The sequence below is a fragment of the Colossoma macropomum genome, unplaced genomic scaffold, assembly GCF_904425465.1.
Source record: "Colossoma macropomum unplaced genomic scaffold, Colossoma_macropomum, whole genome shotgun sequence".
In the NCBI taxonomy this organism is placed as follows: domain Eukaryota; kingdom Metazoa; phylum Chordata; class Actinopteri; order Characiformes; family Serrasalmidae; genus Colossoma; species Colossoma macropomum.
Window position 1 is genome coordinate 36,144,007 of NW_023494793.1, and position 25,818 is coordinate 36,169,824.

A 25,818-nucleotide genomic window follows, 5' to 3' on the forward strand; every position below is an offset into this window, starting at 1 on the left:
AGTCAGAAAGTTTACATGTTCAACACAGAGCTAGTGAGCTGCCTGTAGGTGAGTTGAACTGGTCAGAAGCAACCAAACCCATTGGCTAACTGGCAGTCGGGTATGTTGTGTTTAGCCTTCAAGCCTAAGAAGAAGTGTATGTGCTGGTCTTCTTAGAAATAACAGGCCTGGACTTTGTTTTTGATAAAATAATTGCAATTTAAATCACAGTCATGTTACTGGTCAGAAAAATTGCAGGTACATGTTTCTCGAATCCTTCAGCTCTACTGTCCACAAAGAAAGTGATGTTGAAACATAAAGCACAAGTACAGCTGTCTGGATATCAAAAAGTGTTGTACAACCGCCATAATAAAAGTGCATTTAAACACAATAAAACTCTTTTAAATGCTGACCTTGCTTGCTCACCTATGAAGAGGAACCAGTTCTCTTCCAGTTTTGCAAATCATGCACATTTCCATTGATATCGATTTCATCAACATTATTAAAAAAATAAAAAGCACAGTACAAAAACTGAAAGATCTCTAAAACAGACAGAAATGGCATTTTATGAATGTGAAAAGGGATAAAAAACACTTTATCTCAGAAGTAAGTTTATTTTGCCAGTTAAAATAGTATATAACAATACAGTAAACTGAGGCTATCGGTGTCCCTCAAGTATCACCTCTTGGTCCCCTCCACTTCAGTATATACATTCTCCCCCTTGGTCAGATAACTTGGCAACGTGACCTTAGGTTACACATCCTGGACAATCAAAAAAAAAAAAAGAAGAAGTTTGAGTTTATCAACGAATCAATAAGTGGGACCTCTTTTTGACTGATTGATATTATTGATAATAACCATAAAGTATGTAGTTAGATTTTTTTTCCTCCATTTTATAAGCATGTGTGTTACAAATTGTGGCACATACAGATTTGAAAAAAAAACGGTATTCATTTGATAATATTTAGGTTGGGTATTTGTTAATATTTTGCTTGAAAGATAAAAAAACATACGCAGTAACAAATGATTTTACAGCCTGTTTTGCTCATGTTTATCAGGGGTGCCCATATTTGTGGAGGGCACTGTATTTGGGGATGGGCCGCCCAAGTATAGCCTATGTGTGGGATATGCTGTAGTGGGCTTCGTCAAGGAGAGGTTTGGAAATGGTTAAACTGACGCTTGAAATCACAGTGTGTGGTTTATTTGTATTTATTTGGACATTTTTTGAGCAAATACATTCTCACTGCCCAGATAAATAGCTTTTCAGATCATTTCTTAGATCATGTCTAAGACTCAGTTTTGGGTGTGTATATGTGTAGATCTTTGAGTGTTTATCTTTAATGCTCTCTTTTCCCAGCTGTCAGTGTTTATCAGACAGTAGAGGAGTAATGTATGTGTGATCAGCTAATGAAGCACATGTTGTTCTGCATAACGTTTCACTAAAAGCTGCAGTTTAATTAATTTTCTGAAGAGAAGAGTCTTTAGCAGTTCATTTCCAAAGCAGTTAAACTGCTAACTCCTTTTATTTTCTTGGCATCGCCGAGACGTTCCTTACACATCCGAGGCTCCTTTGGACTGATGATGTAAGTGATGTGTGTTTTGAATGTCTGGCCACCAGATTGTGGTAAGAAATGTTCTGATAATACAGGAGGGAGGGGGGCTGATCTCTCTCTGGCTGTAATTTCATCAGCGTCCAGCGCAGGTTTTGGATCTTATTAAAACGCCGCTGCACTGTCACACACCTCGCTCCCCTTGTTCAATCACGGCGGCTGCAAACTTGTTTAAATCCAAATGAGTTTCCGGAGAAGGAATATGCCTGGTGTCATTTGCGTTTCCCCCATATCCCTGATTTATGAGAATCGGATGCGGAAAACACCCTGGACCTCCAGATCCTCGCCTGATATTTAAAAATTAATTAACCCCCCGACTGCAGTATCGTTAGTTCTTCTCCCTGCTGTCCGTCAATCTTCCCTCCTCTCTTTCGCGCCCGTCATCCTCTCATCTCCAGCTGAAAGTTGGAGCTGCGTTTGGCTTGTAACATTGTGCTCAAGGGCTTTTAAGAACACTTAGAACACTTAAGGTCAAATAACCAAGCTTTATGGCTTTGATCTGGGAAGAAGAGTGTTAGATCATTTTCTTTACCTCTTAAAAACCCTCAACGTCCGTTTGTGGACCTACACTGCAGTCCTTCACCCTCACTCATGCTTAACTGACTCCTGACTCGACTCAGACTCTGTGCCTGACTTTTGACTCGACTCCAACTCATGCTTAACAGACTCCTGACCCCACTCAGACTCATGCTTACCTGACTCCTGCTTTGACTCAGACTCGTGCTTAACTGACTCCTGACTCCACTCAGACTCATGCTTACCTGACTCCTATCTCGACTGAGACTCATGCTTAACTGACTCCTGACTCGACTCAGACTCATGCTTAACTGACTCTTGACTCAGACTCATGCTTAACTGACTCTTTACTTGACTCAGACTCATGCTCAACTGACTCCTGACTCGACTCAGACTTTTGCTTAACTGACTCCTGACTCGACTCGGACTTATGCTTAACTGATTCATGACTTAACTCAGACTTGTGCTTAACTGACTCCTGACTGCACTCAGACTCGTGCTTACCTGACTCCTGATTTGACTCGGACTCATGCTTAACTGACTCCTGACTCTGCTCAGGCTGGTGCTTACCTGACTCCTGACTCCACTCAGACTCCAGCTTACCTGACTCCTGACTCATCTCAGGCTCGTGCTTGACTAACTCCTGACTCGGCACAGGCTGGTGCCTTCCTGACTCCACTCAGACTCCAGCTTACCTGACTCCTGACTCGACTCAGCCTCGTGCTTAACTGACTCCTTCTTAGAAGCTTTAGTACTTGTACACGCTGCACTTCAGCTTCAGTTGTGTCGGGTGTTTTTTGTTACTGTGCGATGCACCTTTAGAAGCAACCAGATCTGATGTATACAAATTGAGCCAATTTCCCCTTCAGGCCATGCAGTGTTTTGTTTTTCTCCCCTTTTTCAGGAGTTTTCGGTGCAGAAACCCTCATAAGCAGTAATTTTATTTCATATCTGTGTGCTGAATTACAACTAGTAAATGATCAAAGACAGTTATTTCGACATGCACTTAGTATTCGCTAGGTGCCTTTCCTTCTCCTCGATGTGTGCGAAGCTCCTTTGAGTAGATATTGGTTTTGATGTGAGTGCGCAATTAGCTGCAGATATAAAACTGGGAGAATGCGCTGATGGCTGGAGTGGAGGGCTGCTCCTGTGGGCCTGTTTTAGCCGTTAAATGAGCAACCGCCATGTGCAAGATGTTGGTTTTTCTGAAGTGCTGCAGTGGGAGCGTGTAGAGGACCGGGAGAGAAGTTGTTTGGTGTAATTGCGCTGCAAGAGTGCTCAGCTGCAGCTCTTTCAAGCTCTCACAGTTTTGCCGTCTTGATGCAGTATAAGCTGCTCGGGTTGGTGAAGGTTGTGTGATTTGGTCTTTGTGATGGAGGCACAGAAAGATGCCCTGACTTTGCTGGTCCTGTAAGTTTGCACCAATTTCTCTGGGTTTGTTACAAAGTGGTCTTGACTTTGAAAAGTGCTTTTCACAAAAGCTCCAGGACTCATTTTTAAAACGGGACACCAGAAACCCCTTTTTTTGGTTGCTGAGGTTAAGTTTGACCTTAGAAAGTCTTATTACAAATAGATGCTTACGTACACATACATACATACATACAGAGACGCCTTCTGAGGAATACACTTTTGGCCTTTTTATTAATGTGTTATAACTGGTTATTAATGATTTTTAAAGTGTTTATGACCTAACTAATAATCATTAACAAACTAATTTTAAACCATTCATTAATACTTTATTAGGAGTAGTCTAGTTTTAAAGTGGTACTAAAGGAGTTTCCAAAGAAAGAATTCAAAAAGTGAATGAAAGATACAGAGACAGTGGGACTCTGAACAACTATAACAAGAGCAGCCATAGATGTTATTTGTTTTTGTTGAGGCTTCTGTATAAGTTTTTATTAAACTTCCATTATGCTGCTTTATTTCCACACACACACACACACACACACACACACACACACACACACATACATATGTATATCGCTGTTGTCGGAAAAAAAAACCTTGTATCTCCAGAATGGTATCTTTACAGGAGAAGGAAAAAACCCACTTTACTTTTAGTGTAAGTCAATGAAACCAGAGTTTTTTCTGTGTAACTTTGGGTCATTTTTTTTGGTCCATTCATCACGAAATTTACACACAATATAAAGCACAACAGGCATTTTCAAATTATGTAAAAAAACTGAAAAACGTATATAAAAACGTATATAAAACTGAAAAAAAAAAAATTCTCTTTTTTTCCCCCCTCTATTCTATTCTATTGGCTCTCTGTCTACCATTTATTATTTGCCCCCCCCGTCCCTGTTTCTACCCTTTCTTTCTTATCATTCTCACTATTTTCTCTTTCATGCACCAATACACCTCTTCCTCTTTCTCTGTCTCCCTTTTTTTTAGTTTCTCTTTTTCCTCTGTCTCTCTTTCTCCCCCATTCTATTCTTCAATCGTCGTTCTTTCTGCTATCTTTATTTTTCTGCTCTCTCTCTCTCTGTCTCTCTGTCTCTCTCTCTCTCTCTCTGTCTCTCTGTCTCTCTCTCTCTCTCTCTCTCTCTCTCTCTCTCTCTCTGTCTCTCTCTCTCTCTCTGCCTCCCTCAATACACTGTCTGTGATTCTCCCTTTATCTCTGAAATCTCTCCGTTCTTCTGCAGTCGTTCTTCTCTGTGGAGATGAAGTCTTCATCGTGTCGCTCCTGTTCAGGTAGATGTTTGTCTCTGGAGTGTGAGGCAGGTTTGAGCAGAGAAGGCCGTGTTCAGCACTGTTAGCAGTCGGCTCAGCTGGGTAAAGGCGGGCGTTTAAAGTGTTTGGGCACGAGCTGGATGGGAAGAAAGAGATCCTGCTCTAATTGAATGGAGCAGATAGCAGGAGACTGGAACATGTGCCAAAACACAACACAACAGAGATGAGCTAATGACAGATGTGGCTCCCCGCTGTCCCTTTGTGGCCTGTCATTTTCCACAGCTTACTTCAGACCCAGTCAATTCTGAGAGAAATGTTTAGTTTGTGGCACGCTGCTCCGTAGGAGATGCAATTTCTTGTCATTTTATCTCTCTCCCTGGCGTTAAAGTGACTAAACAACATGCAGGAACAGGAAATTTGAACTGTGGTTCACTTCACCATCATTTTTTCATGCAACAAATCTCTCTCATGCCAGGACTTGGCATTCAGAGCCGCATTGTCTTGACACCATCTTGTACTGCTTCTCTCTATCTCCTTGTTTTATGTATTTATTTATATGCGCAGTTATTTCTTCGTTTATTTCGAGCAGCGCTGCTTACCTCCATACCAGCGGCATGCGTTTCTGCAGGATCTTACAAACTAGTCTCATTAGCCACGAAAACGGGATCCAGTTAATTAAAATAATTTCCCGTTAACACAGCTGCTTTGGTCAGCCAAATTAAACAGGGGGAGTGCTGTGCCGTCTGCTTCTCGCTCGTAGAACGTCGCTCTGCAGCCTCCGAACGCGGCTAATTAGCTCAATAGGAGGAATATTTTAATAGCGATTAATGAGCTGCGGGTCTATGTTAGTTCTAATTTAAGAGCGCGGTCTGTGTAAGGCAACGTGGTGATGAATCCCTAAACAGGAGATGGGGAGCCTAAGGAGACCACAGCAGCTTTTGATCAAAATCTCTCTTACTAGCCACTCGACAGCTCAAGTGTCCCTGGACTATTCTCTCCACCCCACCAAATTATTCCCTTTAAATTAGTAAATATTATTAGCATCTGTAATAGTTTCCTTCAGCCAATGAAGGGCAGTTTTAGGTTTTAAAGAGTGCAAATTTCCTCTCAGAATTTCTTGCTGAAACAATTTTGATGTTAAAGTTTTAAAAAATGTAAGCTCCCCAGACAAAGAAATTAGTCACCATGAATGTTTAAGGTGGTGGTAACTTCAGGCTCCTGCAGATGGCTTTACACAAGGATGACTGGGCTAGAAATACCTGCGGGGTATGTGACAGGATTCATAGATTGAGAAGAGGTGGTACAGTGCAGTAAATGTCTTGTTTGATGTGTGGAAAATGGGTTGCAAAGCAGATGTTAATGATTGGCAAAAAAGGAGTGATTGCATTTGGGTGAGCCAAAGCCCATAGCGTGAAGGAAAGAGCTGAATTTGCAGGTATATCAAAGCGTACGGTCATACGGGTCAACCAGCAGTGGCAAAAACCCCAGTTTACATGAAATTCTTGTCAGAATTGTGGCTGAAAGATGAAACTGACGGACAGGGACTGCTGGCGTGTTTTACGGCTTGTGAATAAAATTCGCTTTGCTTTTCTAGGCAACAATTCTAGAAGTCAACGCAGGTCCTTCACAACCAATTTCTGAAAAAACACTTTGCAGGAAACTGCATACCTTGAACAGAGGGGCATGCAAGAGGCCTAACTTCTGCTCACAAAGTTACCCAGTTACAGTGGGCGAAGAGACACAAAGATTGGACTGTTCATGACTGGAAATGTTATCTGGTCAGACAAATCTCACTTCAGGTACATTTCAGTCACAAGTGACTAATTTTTTGTCCGGTGAGTTTACCGTTCACTCATTAGTCCATATTTAAAAACTAAAAACCCCCTAAGGAGGATTGTCCTGTATATATCCTTTAAAGGTACAGTAATAAAAACATCATTTTTAATCTAAAACCTAAATCCACACAAATGTCATAAGTGGACCTCAGGAAAAAAAAAAATTAATAGACAAATGAAGGATGTGGGCCTTTTAAAAGCACAGTAACAAAACAGCCTGTTTATTTTGTATTCAGAACCATCAGTTTGCACACTGTGGAATTAGACCTCCGCATCTAACCCATCCGTGCAGTGAAACACCCACATACATGCACGCTAGTGAACACATACTAGGGGGCAGTGAGCACACTTGCCCGGAGCGGACCGGGAAGCAATTGAGAGTTAGGTGGCTTGCTCAAGGGCACTTCAGTCATGGACTGTCAGCCAAGGGGATTGAACCAGCAACCTTCCGGTCACAGGCTGGTTCCCTTACCTCTAGCCCACGACTAAGGTAGATAAAACTGCACACAGACTTGAGGAGGACAAAAAATTCAAGAGAAAAGTAGAATATTGGCTCTTTAAGTGCTCATGTAGGGGACACATATTTGGGCAGTGGGATTTTTCTCTCTCTCAGTCTTTCTGGTGAGCAGCGAGAGGCTGGTTACGGTAAACACGGTTGTGTTCCACTGCGAGATGGAGGCGATATCGGATCAGGCGCCTGGTCTGACAGATGGTTGGCGTCCAGAGTCCCGTCACATCCATCAGCAGCGCTCCTGACAGCAGAGTGACACAGTGTTACACCTGTGCATTTCGGCTAGCTGATATCTTTCACACCGTTTCATCACTTGAGGAAGAACGCTGCCGACAGGCCTCGCCGAGCGGACGCAACTTCAAAGCCAAAGACGTGGCGCTCGCTCTGTTCTGCTCGTGAGGAAGAGAGACAGGGAGGAAGAGAGGAAGTAAGGAAGTGGGCCGGACAAAAAGATGGAGGAATAGTTTGTTGTGAAGGAGTGTTATGGGTAACTAACCCAGTATCCTCCTGAAGGAGCAGATGACTGGGGTTGCTGATTTTGGTAAACATTTGTTAAAAGAAAAGCTTTAAGAAAAGAAAAGTGGGGGTGCTGAGTGTGCCGCAGCACCTCCAGATTTCAGGACCAACTGCTAATAATAATAATAATAATAATAATAATAATAATAAAGATCTGAACTTTACAATAATTCCAGTGTAGTAAGGACTCATGTGCCCATGTGAGTTAGTATTTGCATGTTTTATGGATATATTTTCAAAGCCTGCAGTAGCCGTTCACTTTTTAACACTTTATTGTCATTACAGTGAGCAAAGTGGGAAAGTCTATGCCAGGGGTCGGCAACCCAAATGTTAATAAGAAGAGCCTTTTTGTCAAGTTTCAATAAAAATCAATCACCTTGGGAACGTTTCATGCCAATTTTATTGATGTAATGTTTCACCGTCTTGGCTGTAAATAGTATGTGCTAAAGTCATGTACAGGCTAAAAAATATAAATAAACGAAAATCCAGACTGACTTTGCTCTAATAAGCTTTAGCTCATATACAGCCGCTTTTCTCGCATCTCCAGCAGGAAACTTTCCCACAAAAGTAGAGCAGTTTCTTGTAAAACATCTCTCAACGTTAGACTTTTTACGAAGCTGAAGTCGGCTTCTCATTCGCCAGCTTCTTTTTCAAATTTTCCCGTTTCACGTTAAATGGCACAGAATGTCAGAATGTACCTGCAGCACAATTTAAGGTGCAACAGGAAAATTTGAGCATTCGAACTTCAGCTTCATGACTTTTTAGTGTTTGACAGTTTCTCGTTGCAGATTAAGCGTATCAGGAAACCAGCTGGAGTGATTATAAACTTAAATCAGTCCATTCGTCTCCAAATTATTGATGTGCGTCGTAAATCTTTATCTTTGCCTTTTCGTTAGCTACTAGCTAGGTGAGATTGTTATCTGAGTTACTGTGGTGACCAGTAGTCTGAGTGCCAACCTTCAGGGTTAAAGGGTGAATTAGCAGTTATAGGCTACGTTAACTCCAGCGTTTTAGACGGTTTATTGTTAACCTAAAAATCGAATTCTGCTGTGGAGCCCCAACAGAGCATTAACAGAGCCGCATGCAGCTCTGAAACTGTGTGTTGCCGACCCCTGGTCTATGCAGAGCTATAGGCAGGTTACGAACCCCAAAGCAGCATGTTATTATATTGTTTATAAACATAAAAAAATAATCTTTTTATCAACTGTTATGGCTCCTGCTTCACTGCCTCTGGTGGGGACTAGAGTTCAGACATGTCGTAGTACTTAGATATGAGAACTTAACCACGTTAGAGAAAAGCTACATTGCTTATCGAAAAGTCTAATCCACTGTTTGATGTTTAAATTAGAAAATCAGACTCATTCCTAGTATTAACTTTCATTACTCATTCACTGCGCTAGCCTTGTAGCTCCATTTCAGAGCTAAAGAAGCAGTTTTTGGACACCAAACATGCCTCAGCTGATCGATTATATTTGGAATACGAGGGTAAAATAGTGTCGTTTTTTTTCCCCAAACTTTCCCATAAACACTTATTTAGTCCATAGTCATGTTTTAGTGAGACAGCTATCTTGACACTGAAGGACATTTCTGAAATGTGGAAGCACACACTTCTGACCACTCTTGTGCCCTTTTTAAAGCCCATGAGACTCCCTCCACCCTCAGCTTCCACTGGTCTAGAAATTAGGTGGTAGATGTAGCATAGCCAAGTAGGTAGGTGTTGAAATACATTGCAAGTTGGTTTTATTGACTTTTGAAGTAGCCTTATTGACAGTCTTACCTCATCTTTCTTTCCTTCAACATGCTCTATGACCTTGTGGTTTTGGGTGTAAGTCGCTCAGTAGCACACTTAGTCTTCCTGTGTAGAATCCCTTACCAGTATGAATCATTCAGGGTCTTCATTTGAAATGCTTATCTGCAGTCCAGTGCAGCAGGCTTTCCTTTGCGAGGGTGGAACTGAATCTGTTCTGTTTGGTTCTTCAGTTGCAGTATCATGCCGGCCTGGCCTCCAGCCTCCTTAACCAGCAGTCTCTCAAGCGCTCAGCCAATCAGATAGGAGCGTCAGCGAAGAGGAGGCCGAAAGTCCAGCCCAGCACCCTCGTCCTGCCCATCCAGTGAGTAATTCTGATTGTTTTATACAAAGTCTGAATGTTACATCACTGTGAGAACTCCTTGGGTAAGAGTTGGATGCTTTCTAAAGATTTCACTTGCTGAGTTTCAAAACTGTAACATTTGCATCTTTAGCTGAAGTGATGAAAGTCAGCAAAATGCAAACTCTGGAGCCCAGAAAGTCCTAACACAGTCTCACTTTAAGGACGTGCAAAGATGGTTTTTAAAATCAGCTGTTGTCCTTTTAGTCTTGTGTCTCACACTGTGTTAAAACACCTGAGTCATTCTATTCGCCAGTATGTGCACCGAGGTTCGAATGGTATGTCGTTAGTTGATAAAAAAGGGCTGATATTAAAGGTGCCATAGAATGGAGAACTGTATATTAACATTCACGTAGTTAAATAAGGAAAGTTTGGTATGTGGAACCAGAGAACTTGTAGAGCACCTTTAAGGTTACATGGTAAGATTAGCATTGGCAAAAATGCTGCAGATAAAATAATGACAACAGGTGGCTTATTGTAGAAAACATGCTGCTCTATAATGAAGATAATTGCTTATTTGTGAGGAATTTATTGCTTTCACACTGTTATGTAAATCTGCCAAGGCTCCTAAGTTGGCAGTAACAGGTTACAGTTTCATTACAGCAAACAAGCTGGAGAATTTAAACACAAAGCGCTAACATGGTTAAAATAACAAACTTAGCATTCCTCCAAATTTTCAAAATCTTGCATAACTAAATTATTAAGATGTGAACAGAATCATTCAGAGTGGTTTGGTGTGAAATGCTTTGTTTTAGAGAAGTTTACTAAGTCAGAACTGTTCACAGTGGTGGTGATAGGAACCAGACGTCTGAGTTTAATGCCTCTAAAAGAGCACAGAAAGTTATTACATGAAATGTTTATGAATACGCTGCCTGATCCTGGAGATATTACATCAGTTTTGGGATAAAATTTTGGCCTAGAACACATTTTAAGGCAAAATAGTGCCCAAAAAAATGACTGACTGGTTTCTCGCTGTTAAAACTTCCCACTGTTAATATTAAAACTCAGAAGGCAGGCGGAGGTTCACAGGTCTTTTGGATAGTGAATAAAATGGCTATATTTGCACTGTAGACATTGTGACTCCTGGTTCCTATCACCACCACTGTCTGAGTCGAAGTTTCTCCACAATGAACCATTTCACATCAAATCACAAATGACTTTGTTTACATATTTACAATTGAATTATGCAGACATTTTGAAAGATTTCCGCTGTTCATTTGTTATAGTTATAATTGAAAACTGACAGTCATATCTGACAGCTCACAGTTAACAATTTTATATAGTGTCATATTTATTCAATAAAGCACAGATGAACTAAAACTATTGAAGTCTGTTTCATTTTTGACCATCTAAAATCAAATGGTCAGTTTTATGGGTTGTCAGAATTTTTAGCCACTCAAAATTAATATCAGTATCAGCGACATGATGTTTAGATCTCTTGGGCCCAGTAAAAAATACAAAATAAAAAGGTATAGAATCTGAAATAGAGCTGTGCTGTCTCAGGCTCAGAGTGGCCACTGGTGTCCACCCTCTCCATTCTGTGCTGGTTGTGCTTGATTGTGCGCATATGGCAGCACAGAGAAATACCTCATTGTGTCTGGCGTGGTGTCAGCAGGGTTGTAGATGGTGCGCTTTGATAAGAGACTCCTAAGAGTGGGAATGAGGAGGATGAGAGGACAGAGCAGGGGCTTCTGCCTGGAGATGAAAGGGGGGAGAGAATGAAGAGAAGACAATGGAGAAATGGGAAAGAGAGAGTAGAGGAGAGTGGTGGCCAGGTGTTACTCCACTCTCCTTCCCTCGCCAGTGAGGAAGGACAGAGGACTGGCCTTCTGCACGTCCTGTCCGTAACAGCTAGGGCTGGGAGTTTTAACCAGTTTTGCTGTTCAAATAGCAAATAGGCTTCTAATACCTCAGTGTGAGAATATTATATAGTGAGAAATGGAAACATGGGAGTGAGAATGTCACAATGTGCGTATTAACAGATTCAGTGCATTTTTTTATTTTGCAGTCAATATTCAATTCAGTTTTTTTAATGCTGTATGTGTGTTAAATGTCTTGATTTTTAAGTTATCCTCTTACTGACCAGGGTGTATTTTGTTTTTTTCCATCTAAATTTACATGGCCAAATTGTAAGGCAAATTATTCAGTAACTGCATGAAATAAATGCAAATGATTATTTTATTCATTTTTTTGTAAAAGCTCCCCTCAAATTAACAGAACGTGTGTTTTATGATCATACACATACTGCTACATGCTTACAATTTACTGCTGAAAGCCAAAAATCTTAGACACTCTTTGTATTTTTGATAAAAATTACTTTTACAGAGCAGATCACTGAAGAGACGCCATCTGTTTATAGTTTATACCCAGATTTATGGAAAAATGGGTCGACTTTCAGTAGACAAAAAAATTGCGAGTTCAGCTTCTTTTATAATAAAGTTGTAAAATGACATCACCCATCTATTTGACTGGAAAGAAGACAGTTACAGCTCTCATACGACCCCCAGCTTTTGAATGTAGCTTATGAAATATGAAAGTTTTGAAGAATATGACAAGCGGTTTTGGAACCACCGGTGGTCTCATGGAGTTAAAAATGTTAAAACACTGTTAGCGCTACTGCACTTTTCTCCTGTAACAGCACTTTATTATCTTAATTTAATTTTTCATTTGATTTTTATTTGGTTTTATTTGACTTTAGATGGTCAAAAATCTAATTGATGTAAAATGTAAACGTTTTTATTTCCATTCTCCTTTACTTTGTTACTTTTTAAATTTAAATTTTGAATTATCTTTGTATTTTCTCTTTTGTAAAGCATTTTGAATGGCCGCCGTGTGTGAAAGGTGCTATATAAATAAATTTGCCTAGCCTTTCCTTAATTCTGCAGCCCTCAAATAATATATCTTATATATATATTATATACTATATATATATAATATATATATCATAATAGATATATATATATATTGCCGATCAGGCATAACATTATGACCACCTCCTTGTTTCTACACTCATTGTCCATTTTATCAGCTCCACTTACTATATAGGTGCACTTTGTAGTTCTACAATTACAGACTGTAGTCCATCTGTTTCTCTCCATACTTTATTAGCCCTCTTTTACCCTGCTCTTCAGTGGTCAGGACCCCCATGGACCCTCATAGAGCAGATACTATTTGTGTGGTGGATCATTCTCAGCACTGCAGTAACACTGACGTGGTGGTGGTGTGTTAGTGTGTGTTGCGCTGGTCTGAGTGGATCAGACACAGCAGTGCTGCTGGACTTGTTAAACACCTCAGTGTCACTGCTGGACTGAGAATGTTCCACCAACCAAAAATATCCAGCTGACAGCGTCCTGTCGGCAGCGTCCTGTGACCACTGATGAAGGACTAGAGGATGACCAACACAAACTGTGCAGCAGCAGATGAGCTATCGTCTCTGACTTTACGTCTACAAGGTGGACTGACAAGGTAGGAGTGTCTAATAGAGTGGACAGTGAGTGGACACGGTGCATATGTATTGTTATATGCACAGACGAGGGATGTAAGAATGCATCGTGACTTGTGTCTCGAACGACGTTATAGAACAGACATTCTATACATTCTGCAGAGAGAAACTCTGCCGAAGTCTCGACTTTCTAAAATAGCAGCGGCTGCTCTCTCAGCCCTCACTGCTACCAGAAGCTCAGGATTAGAGTATCAGGATAGTCCTGGTTGTAATGTTTTGCTCATGATTGCTGCACTTTGCAGCTCGAGACTCACACAGACATGTTTTCTGTTTCCTGACAAGAAAATAATGTTAGTGGTCAAAATAAAGCGTAGTTGTCATGACCAATCTGCTCTAAGTGGATTCATGGGTGCTGCCTGAGCCGCCACGCTGCAGTGCATTGTGGGTGTGTTCTGAACGAGGGGAAAGGACGTCAGGCGCAGCAAGGTGAACGGAGACGGACGCTCCTCTGTCAGGTGCTATTGTCCTGATGAATTTGCCATTTCTAAAAGAAGCTTTGCATGAATTATGCAGCTCAACCTTCGTATGAGTTTGCGTTTATGTCCTTCCCTGTCTAACATTGCCATTCTGCAGCGCCAGCTAGTGTCACTTGATATTCTAAGACACGTATATGTAGTTAGCCGGACTCTAGTCTATGTATGTATTTCCTGAACAAAATGTTCTTTCTTTTAAGTTTTTTTTTTTATCATTGCTCTCGACAGCAGCCAACAAGATCTGAGCATCTGCGCATCTTTTTCAGTCCTTGTGGAGAAGCATCTCAGGTGGCTCCACATGAAGCTACTTGAGAGACCTCCAGGAGTTTATGAAGATGCATCAAAGCAAAGGGGGGCTATTTCGCTATAAAATGGAAGGTAGCTTTGATTTGTGTAACATTTCCATATTTCATAGGTGCCTTCACTGTTAAGGCTAATGTGTTGTATTGAAAAGATTACACTAAAACATAAAATATATACTTTTAGCAAATGCTTTTGACTGATAACCAACCATTATTAATCAGAGGTTAATCATTAACCAGCAAGCCTAAAATCAAGGATGCAACCATCAAATGATCAATTATAATTAAATGTATAGTTCTGGTTCTGAAATCTGATTTGGTTCTGAAATCAGATTCCAGCTCATCATAAAATACTTGATATTTGCACTCTTGCGTGTGCACATCAGCTGAGTTCTGTAGTAACACACAGATATTAAGAAGTGGTTTTTGTATGTACTGTGCATCATAGTACTGATAGGTGAAGTCAGGCGTCAGCGCATATGTGAAAGAAAAACAGCCTGAAACCATAAACATACCCCACATAAGAACCCAGTTTCGTTTAAGCCAAAGGGCTGACAACTATATTTATAGTTCTGAAGTTGGAAATGTATATTTACTGCTCATTACTAGCCCAAGAGTGCCGTGACTGGCGCTAGCTTTGGCTCAGTGTACCTCACTAGCTCTTGAAAGCTGTCGCCATCTTCCACATACTTTTTCCTAATTGTGCACAACCATGCATGGTTTCCTTACACGGCCGCATCACACTTACTCTCTGAGAGCGTGGAAAAATGGTCCTGAGCAGAGTATGTGAGTGGTGCAGAGTGGGAGCGAAGCAGGGAGTGGAGCGGCAAGATTTTGTCCAGAGAGCGCAGAGCAGCTCTCCAGAAAGTCTCATGAGCCAGTGCTTCCCTCTCCCCTCCAAAAAAAATGTCCTCTGCCTGACATGAGCGATGCTGCACTGTGACGGCTACACCTCACACACGGCAGCTGTTCAGCAGACATACATCCTGAAGAAAATTCTACAAAATTCTCATGGATGGCAACAACGTTCTATAGATATTACACACAATTAGTGTCATTAGTGTCATTTTTCTGCATGAATGTTAAAGATCATTTTAAAAGCGCATGCAGTTTTCTGGCTTGTGATTGGGACATTATTTCACACCTGTTTGTGAAAGTCTGTGTAGCGCAGTATGATTACCTACTACTTTTTATAAAATAACGCAGTGGTGAGTGTCTTGTTCGTACATTCAAGACGTAAAATGAATATTATAATAAAAGGGTAATATGGAGCTGTTTTTCTCTGTTATGTGAGCAAGTAGAGGAAAATAGAAAACCCAAAGCGGAGCTGGAGCCTTGCTTGAGGAGCGGAAATGTCTGCTGGTCCATTCCACTCACATACTCTGATCCTGAACAGCAGTGTTTTTAGCTGCACGCTTCATTTTTTTTAGTAGACCTGTGTGGCAGAGCCAGTTGCCCATTGTGCAGTTCTTTATGCATTCCCTTCAGAAACGTCATCTTGAGTGATAAATTCACTTGTTCAGATAGTAACAGTGACAAAGTGAATACCAACACTCTTCATTTAGTTAAAAAGCCGTTTTTGTTTTTTAATTTTGCTGTTTTTCATGCAGTGAAAAAGGCAAACAAATGGACAGAATGACCAAAAGAAATCCTTTGCTTGGCACCAGGCAAACTGTCTCTGAGTAGGCTTCCATTTCAGAAATGTGAAAGCCGTACAGAGAGCTTCACCACCTCATTCAGGAGCTGAAACTTCTAAAATGTGAAAAGTGGGGAAAAATATGGAAAACCCTTCGACGAGTAACTTGTGACTGGCATTGTACGTCTAAATGAACATATCCATGTGAGATTGCTTTAAGCAACAGGTCGCCATACTGACATGACAGGGCACATCAATTATATTGTATTATATTTATATGAGAAATTAGTGTAAAATACTAATTTAAAAATGTAGCAGAATTGATCTGATTAAACATGGTTCTAGCTGGTCACAGAGACAGAAATCCTCACTTCCAGTTTTATAGTGGCTGTCTCTCTCTCTCTCTCTTTGGGGAGGCAAGCCAAGAGCAGATACCCACATGGCAGCCAAAGGTCTTCAACCTATCATGGTTTAATTGTTTACAAAAAGAGAAGAAGCACCAGAATACAGTCCAGATGATCTTCACAGCAGCCTCACTCAGGCAGAGGTATAAATACACATACAGGTCACCCATCATAGTGTCCCCCATGATTAAACCTGGCAAGAACAACGTATGTTCATCTCATTTTGACCATCATATAAAAACAGTGCCAGGACTCTGACCCGTATATCAGCTGACCTGGTCCAGGCTGTCAGCGGTGTCATGGTCCTATAAAATGATGTACACCTGTTGGCCTTAAACAGCTTAATATGTGAGGCATTCTGATCAAAGGGATGCAGGCACAGTTATCTGAAAGCTTAGAAATCCCCAGATCTATTAGCAGATATTAGTGTTTAGCACTGTTTAGCATTTTCCCTGCTCTAACATGTCTGATTCATCTCATCAAGGACTTGATAAATACACTGGCAGTCTGAAGAATTGCTCACATGCGCATATGTCACAAGCGACTGTTTTTCCGATGTGTTTGAAGGGGACTGAATATTCCGACAAGACAATTAGAGATGGCACTACTGTGATACAAAGTATCAATATCAGGCCGATGTCGACACAAATGCTGGATCGGATATTGAGAGAAAAAAGAATGATCCACAAATCTGGCCTGAAAGTAGCACACACTCCCATTGTGTGATGTCCTGTTCATGGGTCTGTCAAAGGGATTATAGTTAGTAATCGTGATTAATCATGATTGACTACATAACAGAATTCCAATTAATCATGATCATTGCAGTCATTTGACTGACCTGTGAACATGACATCATGCAAATGATGTCATGTTCATAGGTCTGTCAAATGCTTGCATTAATTAATTGTGATTAATTGTGCTAAACTACATAAAAGAATGCAATAAATCATGATTAATTATTGTAATCGTATTATAATCGAGCAATCGTTGCTGTTCTGTAAAATCAGAGCTTCATCCAGGTTTCTCTTTTATAACTGCTAATTCACCCTTTAACTCTGAAGATCAGCACAGACTGATTTAAGACGAACATCGATAATTTGGTGACGAATGGATTTGCATTTATAATCACTCCAGCTGGTTTCCTGATGCGTTTAATCTTCAACGAGAAACTGACAAACACTAAAAAGTCACAAAGCTGAAGTCAGCTTCCTATTCGCCAGCTTCTTTTCCCTTTTCATCTTAAATGGTGCAGCAGTTACATTCTGTTGTCTCAAGCACCAATTAAGGTGAAATGGGAAAATTTGAGCACAAAGCTGGTGAATGAGTAGCTGACTTCAGCCTTGTAAAGAGACGAACATTGAGAGACGTTTTACAACAAACTATTATACTTTTTCGTAAAAGTTTCCTGCCAGAGATGTGAAAAATGCAGCTATAGCTGAACTAAAGCTTAAAGCAGAGCAAAGTAAGTCTGTGTTTTAATTTATATTATATTTTTTAGCCTATACTAGGACATTAGCACATACTGAGACATATTTACAGCCAATATGGTAAAATGTTACTTCAAAAAATGGACATAAAATGTTGGGGCTCCCAAGGTGGATTGATTTTTGTTGAAAAGACAAAACGGCTCTTCTTAACATTTGGGTTGCCGATCCCTGGCATAGAGGACCTACCGTAAAGCAGTGGTTCTCAAGCCCGTTCTCAGGGCCCTTCCAGACTGTCTGCATTTTTACTCCAACCTAACTCGATAGAGCAAAAATGTGGAACACGTGGGGGGGTTCTGAGGACCGACTGGAGAACCACTGCCTAAAAGAGCCTTTCAGTGGAGGATTCTTTAATGAACCCTTTTTGTAAATGAGGTTTCTGAGTATGAAGAACTCTTTTTAAACTTGAAAGAAATTTCACGTAATATAGAGGTTTTATACAAATGAATATATATATATTTTTTTTTTTGGGACTGTATGTCCAAGTCCATAACCGTTTAGGAGCCTTTATTTGTAAGAGTGTGATTGAGTAAGTGATTTTTACAAAAAGCCACTGTTCTTTTCGACTGCCAATTTAGCCAACTGGCTAAACCTAGATATGTTTGTGCTGGGAAAACAATGAACTGCAGTTCAGTGGTTCTCTGGGATTGGAATTGCTTCATTGCGTGAATAAAGCCACACAATGCTTGACTTTTCAAGAGCATCATTTTGAAGCAGTTTGCCTGTGTAATTGAGGCCTCGAGGAAGGTCTAAGTGATACCCATGTCTCTGTTCTCCATGTGTGTAGATATTAATCCTCCAAACAGAATTACGCGGCATTTAATCAGCTAATCTGGCACTGAGGGAGCCCAGTCTTGCGTGAACAGACTCCCAGCAGCTATTTGGACAGCAGTTATAGTTTATAATGGGATAAATAAATATGGGTGATTATACTTGTAGTACTAAATCCACTCAACAGATCTAATGCCACCAGATGAGCCATCCAAGAGAAATTAGTCCATACATTCCTGTCATCACGCTCCCACTGCGATGAGATTCACTACTTCAGACTTGACCCTTAGGACACATCGTAACGTCCTTTAAAAAGATGAACCACGGTAAGAACCGTTAACATGTTAAGGACATTAATTCACACGAGGGTTTGCTTTTTTGATTAACAGTGGATTGTCTCGTATCATCGTGGTCAGATATATTACCTCGTGCCTGAGCGACTTACGGGATTATACTTGATCTTCAAGTCTTGGAGAACAATGAATTCAGTGACTTTTCCATGACATCCTGTGGCTGGAAAGTCGCCAGCGCCGCTGTCACAGTGACCTTGGAGCCGTGCGTGCTGGGGTTGTCGTGCGTCGGCTGCAGACGGCTTCTCTGCGCTGAGGAATCCTCAGGACGTAGACGGCTGTCCTTGTGGGATCGATGCAGAGCAGAGATGTCACTTCAGTCCTGCCCATTCCCGTCAGCGGCCAAGCCTCTCTTCCTGCCTCATGTACCTCGCCTCACTGCCCTAATGCTCTTACAGTGCACAGGAACCATCTCAGCTGGATTTCATTTTATCATACAGTAGCTGACAATTGCAGAGAGGTACCACAGGTACAGGTTGGATTTTTAATCCAACAGCGTTCTTGAAAGTGCTGTACTTACTGTTGACCCCTCATAACTCTTCCCCATTTCCTCCAATTTTCTTCCCAATTTAGACATATTCAATTCCACTCACTAGTCAGGACTCCCCCAGTCATACAAAACCACCAGCGCTAGCGCTGCAAAAGCTAGCACAGGTTTCCTCTGAGACCTGTGAAGCAAGCCACCATCTTTTCGAACTGCCACTAATGCAACATCACTGGACAGCTGAACGTGCTCGGAGGAAAAGTGCCAACCGCTAGCTCTGCTACGTCAGCTAATGCCTGCACTGGCTAACATCTCACCGGGTTATGAAGGAAGACTGGGGGCCATCCTACCCACCCTTAGAGAGTAAGGCCTCTCTTGGACTTCTGACCATGGTTGGCCGTAGCATCACCAGGGATCAAACTCACCCACTTCGGAGCCACATCATCGTTTTGATAGTGTGTTTTTTTGCTGGTGCATTCTGTCTGTTCCAACTTATCAAACCTTACAGAACTAAATATCATTACATGCATATTGTATACCGGAAAAATGTCCTCAAGTACTGCAACATTACATTTTCGCCATATCGCCCAGCCTCAGTATCAGAGAAGGAGAAAGTGCTGCTGTGCCATCTCATTGTGAGATGCCGTACTCCTCGATGATGGAGTGGGTTGAGGAAGAGGAAATTCAGGTGATGGGTCCGCCACAATCACCACATTCAAGTCCCATTGAGAACTTGTGGTACTGCGATGGGAGATGCTCGGAGGAGAATGTTCGGGATCATCTGGATCATCCAGAAAACTTCCTGCAAGTATGAGAATGCTGTGTGAGGCGGTCATCAAAGCTACAGGAGGTTCTTTGTAGCGATGCCATAGAAGAACCACCTCACAGAGGCACTTTAAGAATAGATCCTTAAAGAACCATTTTTCTGAACGAGATTTGAGTGCAGAGAACCTTTTTGAAGTTTACAGAACCTGCACACTTAATGTAAAGTTTCTGTACAAATTAAAGGTTTTTTTCCAGAACCTCACATCCAAGCCAAGAACCGTTTAGGAACATGGAACAATGCCATAGGAGAACTACCTTTGGTTTTCTAGCGGTCCTTTCAATGGATAGTTCTTCTGTCAAGCATTTTTGTAAATGAAATGTGTGAGTGTGAAGAATGTTTTAAAGTGTAAATAACCTTCCCGTAATGCAAAAGTTCTGTACCGGTTGAAGGTTTTCTCATGGAACTGTACGTCCAAACCAAGAACCATTTAGGAAGTGTTATTTTTAAGAGTGTGATTAAATAAGAACACGATTCTTGATTCACTCTACCTACAATGTTCCCTAAATCTCTAAATCTTTCAAATAGATCAGCGCTTCACATATTGTTGCCATCTAAAACAAAACAAAACAAAAAACATATATCTCCAAAATAGTCATTTTGCAGGAGAAGGCAAACACTTTCTTAGCTTTTAACAGTCAGTGTAATGAGATTTTATTCCAAGCAATTTTGGTACATTTTTGTTGGTACATTCATTATGAAACGTTCATACAGTGTAAAGTACAGCTACTCAAAAGCTACTTTAATATGACAGAGACAATGTGCTATCATGCGTCTGTAATCTGGTCAAAAATGTATTTAATTCAGTTAATTGATTACATTTTTAGTTAATATTTTGAATAATAATTATGGAACCTAAAGCCTTTATTATGACAAGGTTCCATGAGAGCATTGGGACCAAAACTTTACCTTTAGCGAGAAAACAGTAGCTGCGTTAGCTTAGTTTGTGCTAGTACAGTGTAGCTTAAAGTAATAATAGTAGTGCTACATAAAAGCAACATGTCTTCATTCGTTCAGCCACAGTGGAGAAAACTCACTTAACAATGTGTGCTCGTAACTCTTTGTTGAGCGGTTATGTCTGAAACCTCTAGCCATGACTTCTATGACTATTCGAAATGTGAAAAATAGGTTAAACTAATAAACTATAAGTGATTAAAGGCAATATCAGTTAAAGATAACGGCCTGTGCCTGCCGGACAAGAATGAGGTGAATGTTGTGCTTGTTGAAAAATTATATTCAGCTCTAAACAGGCAAGTTAAACCGTATCCTTGAGTCAAGAGACTTCATGTGTGTTTGTCTGCTTTTCTGGGGTTTTAATCTTCTTATCACTGTAATACAATAACAACAGTATTGTGAGCAGAGCCAAGTTGCATTTTTAACAATCTCAGGATTAGACGGAACGGTGGTCAAGAGGGGTCTCGTTTCAGTGCTGCATTGCAGCAGAATATGTACAGCTGGAGTGATATGAAAATTTCAGTCGCTGGTGATCCCTGATTAGAGCGGGAGATGAAGGCAGCTCCCCCCATCAGTATTCATCGCAGCCTCTCACACAGGCACAAGAAAGGGCTATTTGATCACTTTGTAGCATCAATCATACAGCGCGGAAAATGTTGCCCTGTTACATGGAGATCAACAAAGTCCCTTTTTTTGTTTTCTTTTTTCCTTTAAACTGGCTTTGGTATCCACACCACCATCTCCACATGTGTCCCTCCCCACATCTGTGGTGTTGTGGTGAAAGTTTATTCATTTTTTTTTTTTCTTTTTTACAATGATTGCGATTGAAATTTTGCAGAAAAAGTTTCATCATCCTGGCCGGTAATGATAATCCGGCGCATTAACATTCGGGACACTCTTCAGCGTGGATTCTTTTAAACTGCGTAACAGAACCTCCCCAATGTCTATCTCCGCAGAGCTCTCATTAACTTTGCATTTAGATTACAAGGTGGATAGAAGAGGAGCCTTCGTGGCCAGCGAACTGGTAGAGACAGCTTGTTTTACTGACCGCTCCTTCTGCTTCGCTCTCAGCAGCGCACCTTACGCATCGACTTATAGCCAAACAACTCGCAGCTTCTGTCCAATCCTCCAGTCCACTCAATGAATCCACCTTTACAGGCTAGTTACGGGAATCAAGAAGTACATTTATACTTGAGATAAAAAATATTTTTACAGATATCATTATGTCAATATTTCATGTCATACACAATGTTTTAACAAATGAAAACTGCAAGGAATAGTCCACCTTTTGCATAGTGTGTTTTTCAAGCGTAAACACCTACCCTATCCTCTAAATCACGTTTGGGAAAAAAAGGGACACTTATTAAGGGCGCTGCAACAGGTTTTTTGCTGCCCTTGTAAATGCTGTTTTACTCAGTGTGAAAGGTCCACAGATTATAGATATATAAATAATAAAATAAATAATAAGGCATAAACAGATCCTACATGGCAGTCTTGGTACTAATATGGAGGTCATTTGATTCTACAAGAACTTTACATTACTATTTAAATAATTTATTTTTTAATGATAAAGCCACAATGAATCAAATCAAGTAATCAGTTCTGACATTACCGAGCAGCAGGTCATCAGCCATGTCAGACATGCTGTGTTTCTGCTGCTCTCCCTGCCTTAGGCTTTCCATATATGCGCATGGAAGGGCAGGGAGGTCCCAGAACAGAGGCATATCGCCAAATATTACTTACTGCAAATGGAAATAAAATTTCTTTGATGAAGTGGTCCTGATTGAACTGTCGTGAATGTGTTTACAGTAACACTTTACTTGAACCCTGCTACATATCATTGATATAACCATGCCATAAACATGGTAGTAGGGCTGGCCAGTGTGACAATATTTATCATTATCATGGTAAATCATGCCACAGTATGTCACAATATACTTTTCTGAGAAGATTGTGGAAGAAAATCAGTACTAAAAACACTTCTTAACTGCAGATTTGTTTACTAAAAGAGCAGCATTTGTTCTGTTTCATTGGAGTTTGTGCAGTGCAGTGTGTGAAATGTTGAATAGAAAACACTGTGTTCATTATATATATATATATATATATATATATATCAGATGTCAGAAAAAGAAATGTTGTGACATTGTGAATTGTGAAAAGTTCTTACATTTTTGTCGTATTTCCCATCTCTACATAGCAGATGTCATGTACTGTACTGTCATGCTCCCTTTACCAGTATTTGTCATGATGGATGCCATAATGTTTGACATCATGACAGTTTATGTCGCATAATTTTATTCTAGTTAGCTGTTATTACGTCCAAAGTTATGACAGTTGATGCTACTGGTAACATGACACTGTCATATTACTGAACAAAATCTGTCATGACAGGGATTATGTCAGTGTTATGTAGCAGCGTTCAAGTAAAGTGTTACTGGGTTTTCTCTAAGATGCTCACACATGACAGTCATGCTGCTGCACCAGTGGAGCTCAGTTGTACACAGGGTCTTACAGGAAACCATGTTTTTAGATGATGTTAAAAGTGTTCCTATATTTTTTTGACGTTTTTGGGTGGTACATTAGTCCCTGTACTGTAGTCCCTGCCAGCTGTATTCTCCATCTTTCAGCGAAGAGATATAAATGCACAAACATCATCAAGCCAGCTAATCTAAGGAGATTAGTTGGCGAAAGTTTTTACTATTGACGTTATTAATAACATTGACCCAGTTTTGTCCCATATATTAAAGCAATAAGCCATTAGAGGCCATGCATTACTGCAATTTTATCACAGGGAAGGGTGTTCTTAGGCACGATGCGAAGCAGCCAACGTAAACTATGATAAAAATACACACTTTTTCAGAAAATAATGTGTTATTATTAATAATAATCGACATAAACAAGTATTCCGCCAAGAAATGTAGTTCCTTTAGCATATGGAGCTGGAGGAGAAGAACGTTTGGTCACCCATAGCTGCATATTACTTACTGCAACTTTTTAACTTTTTGTTGTAGAACAATGAACATATAATAACACAGCGCTGTTTAATGCAAAAAAAACCTTCACTTTATAAGAACTTTTTGGTCAGCAAATTACCACTGCGAGTCTTATTTAGCACCAATCCAGCAGCATCTCTCCTCTGATGCAGGGGGCTCAATTTCAAATGGCTCCCTGCTCCTTACATAGTGCACTAAGTAGGAATTTAAATACTGGATCCTGCAGCCCGACGGTGCAAAATATAGCTAAGAAATAGTCATTTTGGATTCAACGACATCCACACTTGATAAATGATGCACTATTTGACTGTAGAGGCCAGAATTTCTAAACTTCCTTAGTTAGCACACTATTTATGGAGTACAGAGCAGTTTGGGATTCATAGTAATACAGAATTCTGTCACTGTGAGGTGGTCATAGGTGTGTGTATATCGTGGATTTTACAACCGCTTTGAACACAGCTCAGCCAATCAGATTTTAGGACCAGAACTATCCGTTTTATAATAATGAATATGGGGGCTTTTTTTTAGATGTTTTTTATGCACAAAAACATGATACCACTTGTTCTTTTAGGAAACTGACATCAATGCTTGAGTATCAATTACCAATTTGATCCTTTTTGTTTTCTTCTAAAAACTACTACAAAAGCACCTGTTATTAATTAAAGCACTTAAAGAAGCGAAGATAAAACTATCATATACAGTTCAAACTTGTGCAAAATTAGTCTAAAGTAATTGAGAACTGGTTCTTATGTTAACATGTTATCAGATGTTTTTTACTTTGCTGTTTTATAACTTTCACATTTGCATTTTTCTTGCACAAAAAATTTAGGGTAGATTTGTTACAGAAACAGATCAGTTTTGATCTTTTTCCCTCTGATATCCAGCCCAGCATTTCTGCTAGTATTGGCCAAATACTGATACTGGGTATTAAATCAGTGCACAAAGTGAAAATGGGGATCATTGTGTGAGCTGGATAAATCTCATATCCCTGAGCCACACTGTAACCGGCCGGAAATCGCCTTTTAGCAGATCCTCCCTGGTTATTGTGCCTGTTTTACTTGTGAACAGAGACTGGTTGTAACGGATGTCCTGGCATCGTGCTTAATTGGCTTTTTCACAAGCAGCTGTAATATTATAGGCACAAAGTCAACAGATGCAGGCAGACCTCTTTTCCATCGACTCCTTGCGTGGGCTTGTCTCTCAGGTTGATACTTACCTTGTGAATGCGTGTAGCGATTTGGCGGAGAGGTTTGTGTAGCAGGCAATTAAAAATATGCTAATTGAGGGGCCTGTGGCAGAGCCTGGAGGAGCAAGGTGGGCAGGGGGAATCCATGGCCGGCTCTGTACATTCAGCGCCTTAAGCGTGGCGGCAGTTTTAAAAACGTTCTACCCGTGTTGGAATAGAGATGTCATATGCTCAGTTCCGCCTACTGCAGGTCACACACCAAGACACACCAGCTTATTCTATAAATATTAGGCTGCATGTTCCAACCAGTGAGTGTCGATACCATATATATATATATATATCAGTAAACAGTCAGTGGTTCCAACTCCTCTGTAGTTGTAGTCTCTCAGTCTCGTTCGTACAGCTGGTGAATGCTTGTGCAGGCTCTCGAGTGGAACCTCAGAGTTCCACACTGCTGTTGCTTTTGTTAGTTTGCTGCTCATTGATTTATCCATAGGTCTCCTGTTACCACTGTCCAGTGCAGTTTGGTAAAGGTCCATTTAAAGGCTGTATTTGAACGGGTGGGCTCCAATCTCTATTACATACAGCCCGCGAGAAGCTGATCTGAGCTACTATGAATGTTGTAGCGTAGTGTGCATCACATAATGCTGATGTGTCAAAACTTAAATA

General features: G+C 40.6%; 1 protein-coding gene across 1 annotated transcript in view; it reads left to right on the forward strand.

Moving 5' to 3' along the window:
* Positions 1-25,818, forward strand: part of med27 (mediator complex subunit 27) — a 110,121-nt gene that overhangs the window by 20,474 nt on the left and 63,829 nt on the right. The window contains exon 3 of the mRNA XM_036579393.1: positions 9,621-9,751. Within this exon, the coding sequence (XP_036435286.1) occupies positions 9,621-9,751 (131 nt within the window). The remainder of the gene's footprint in view (positions 1-9,620; positions 9,752-25,818) is intronic.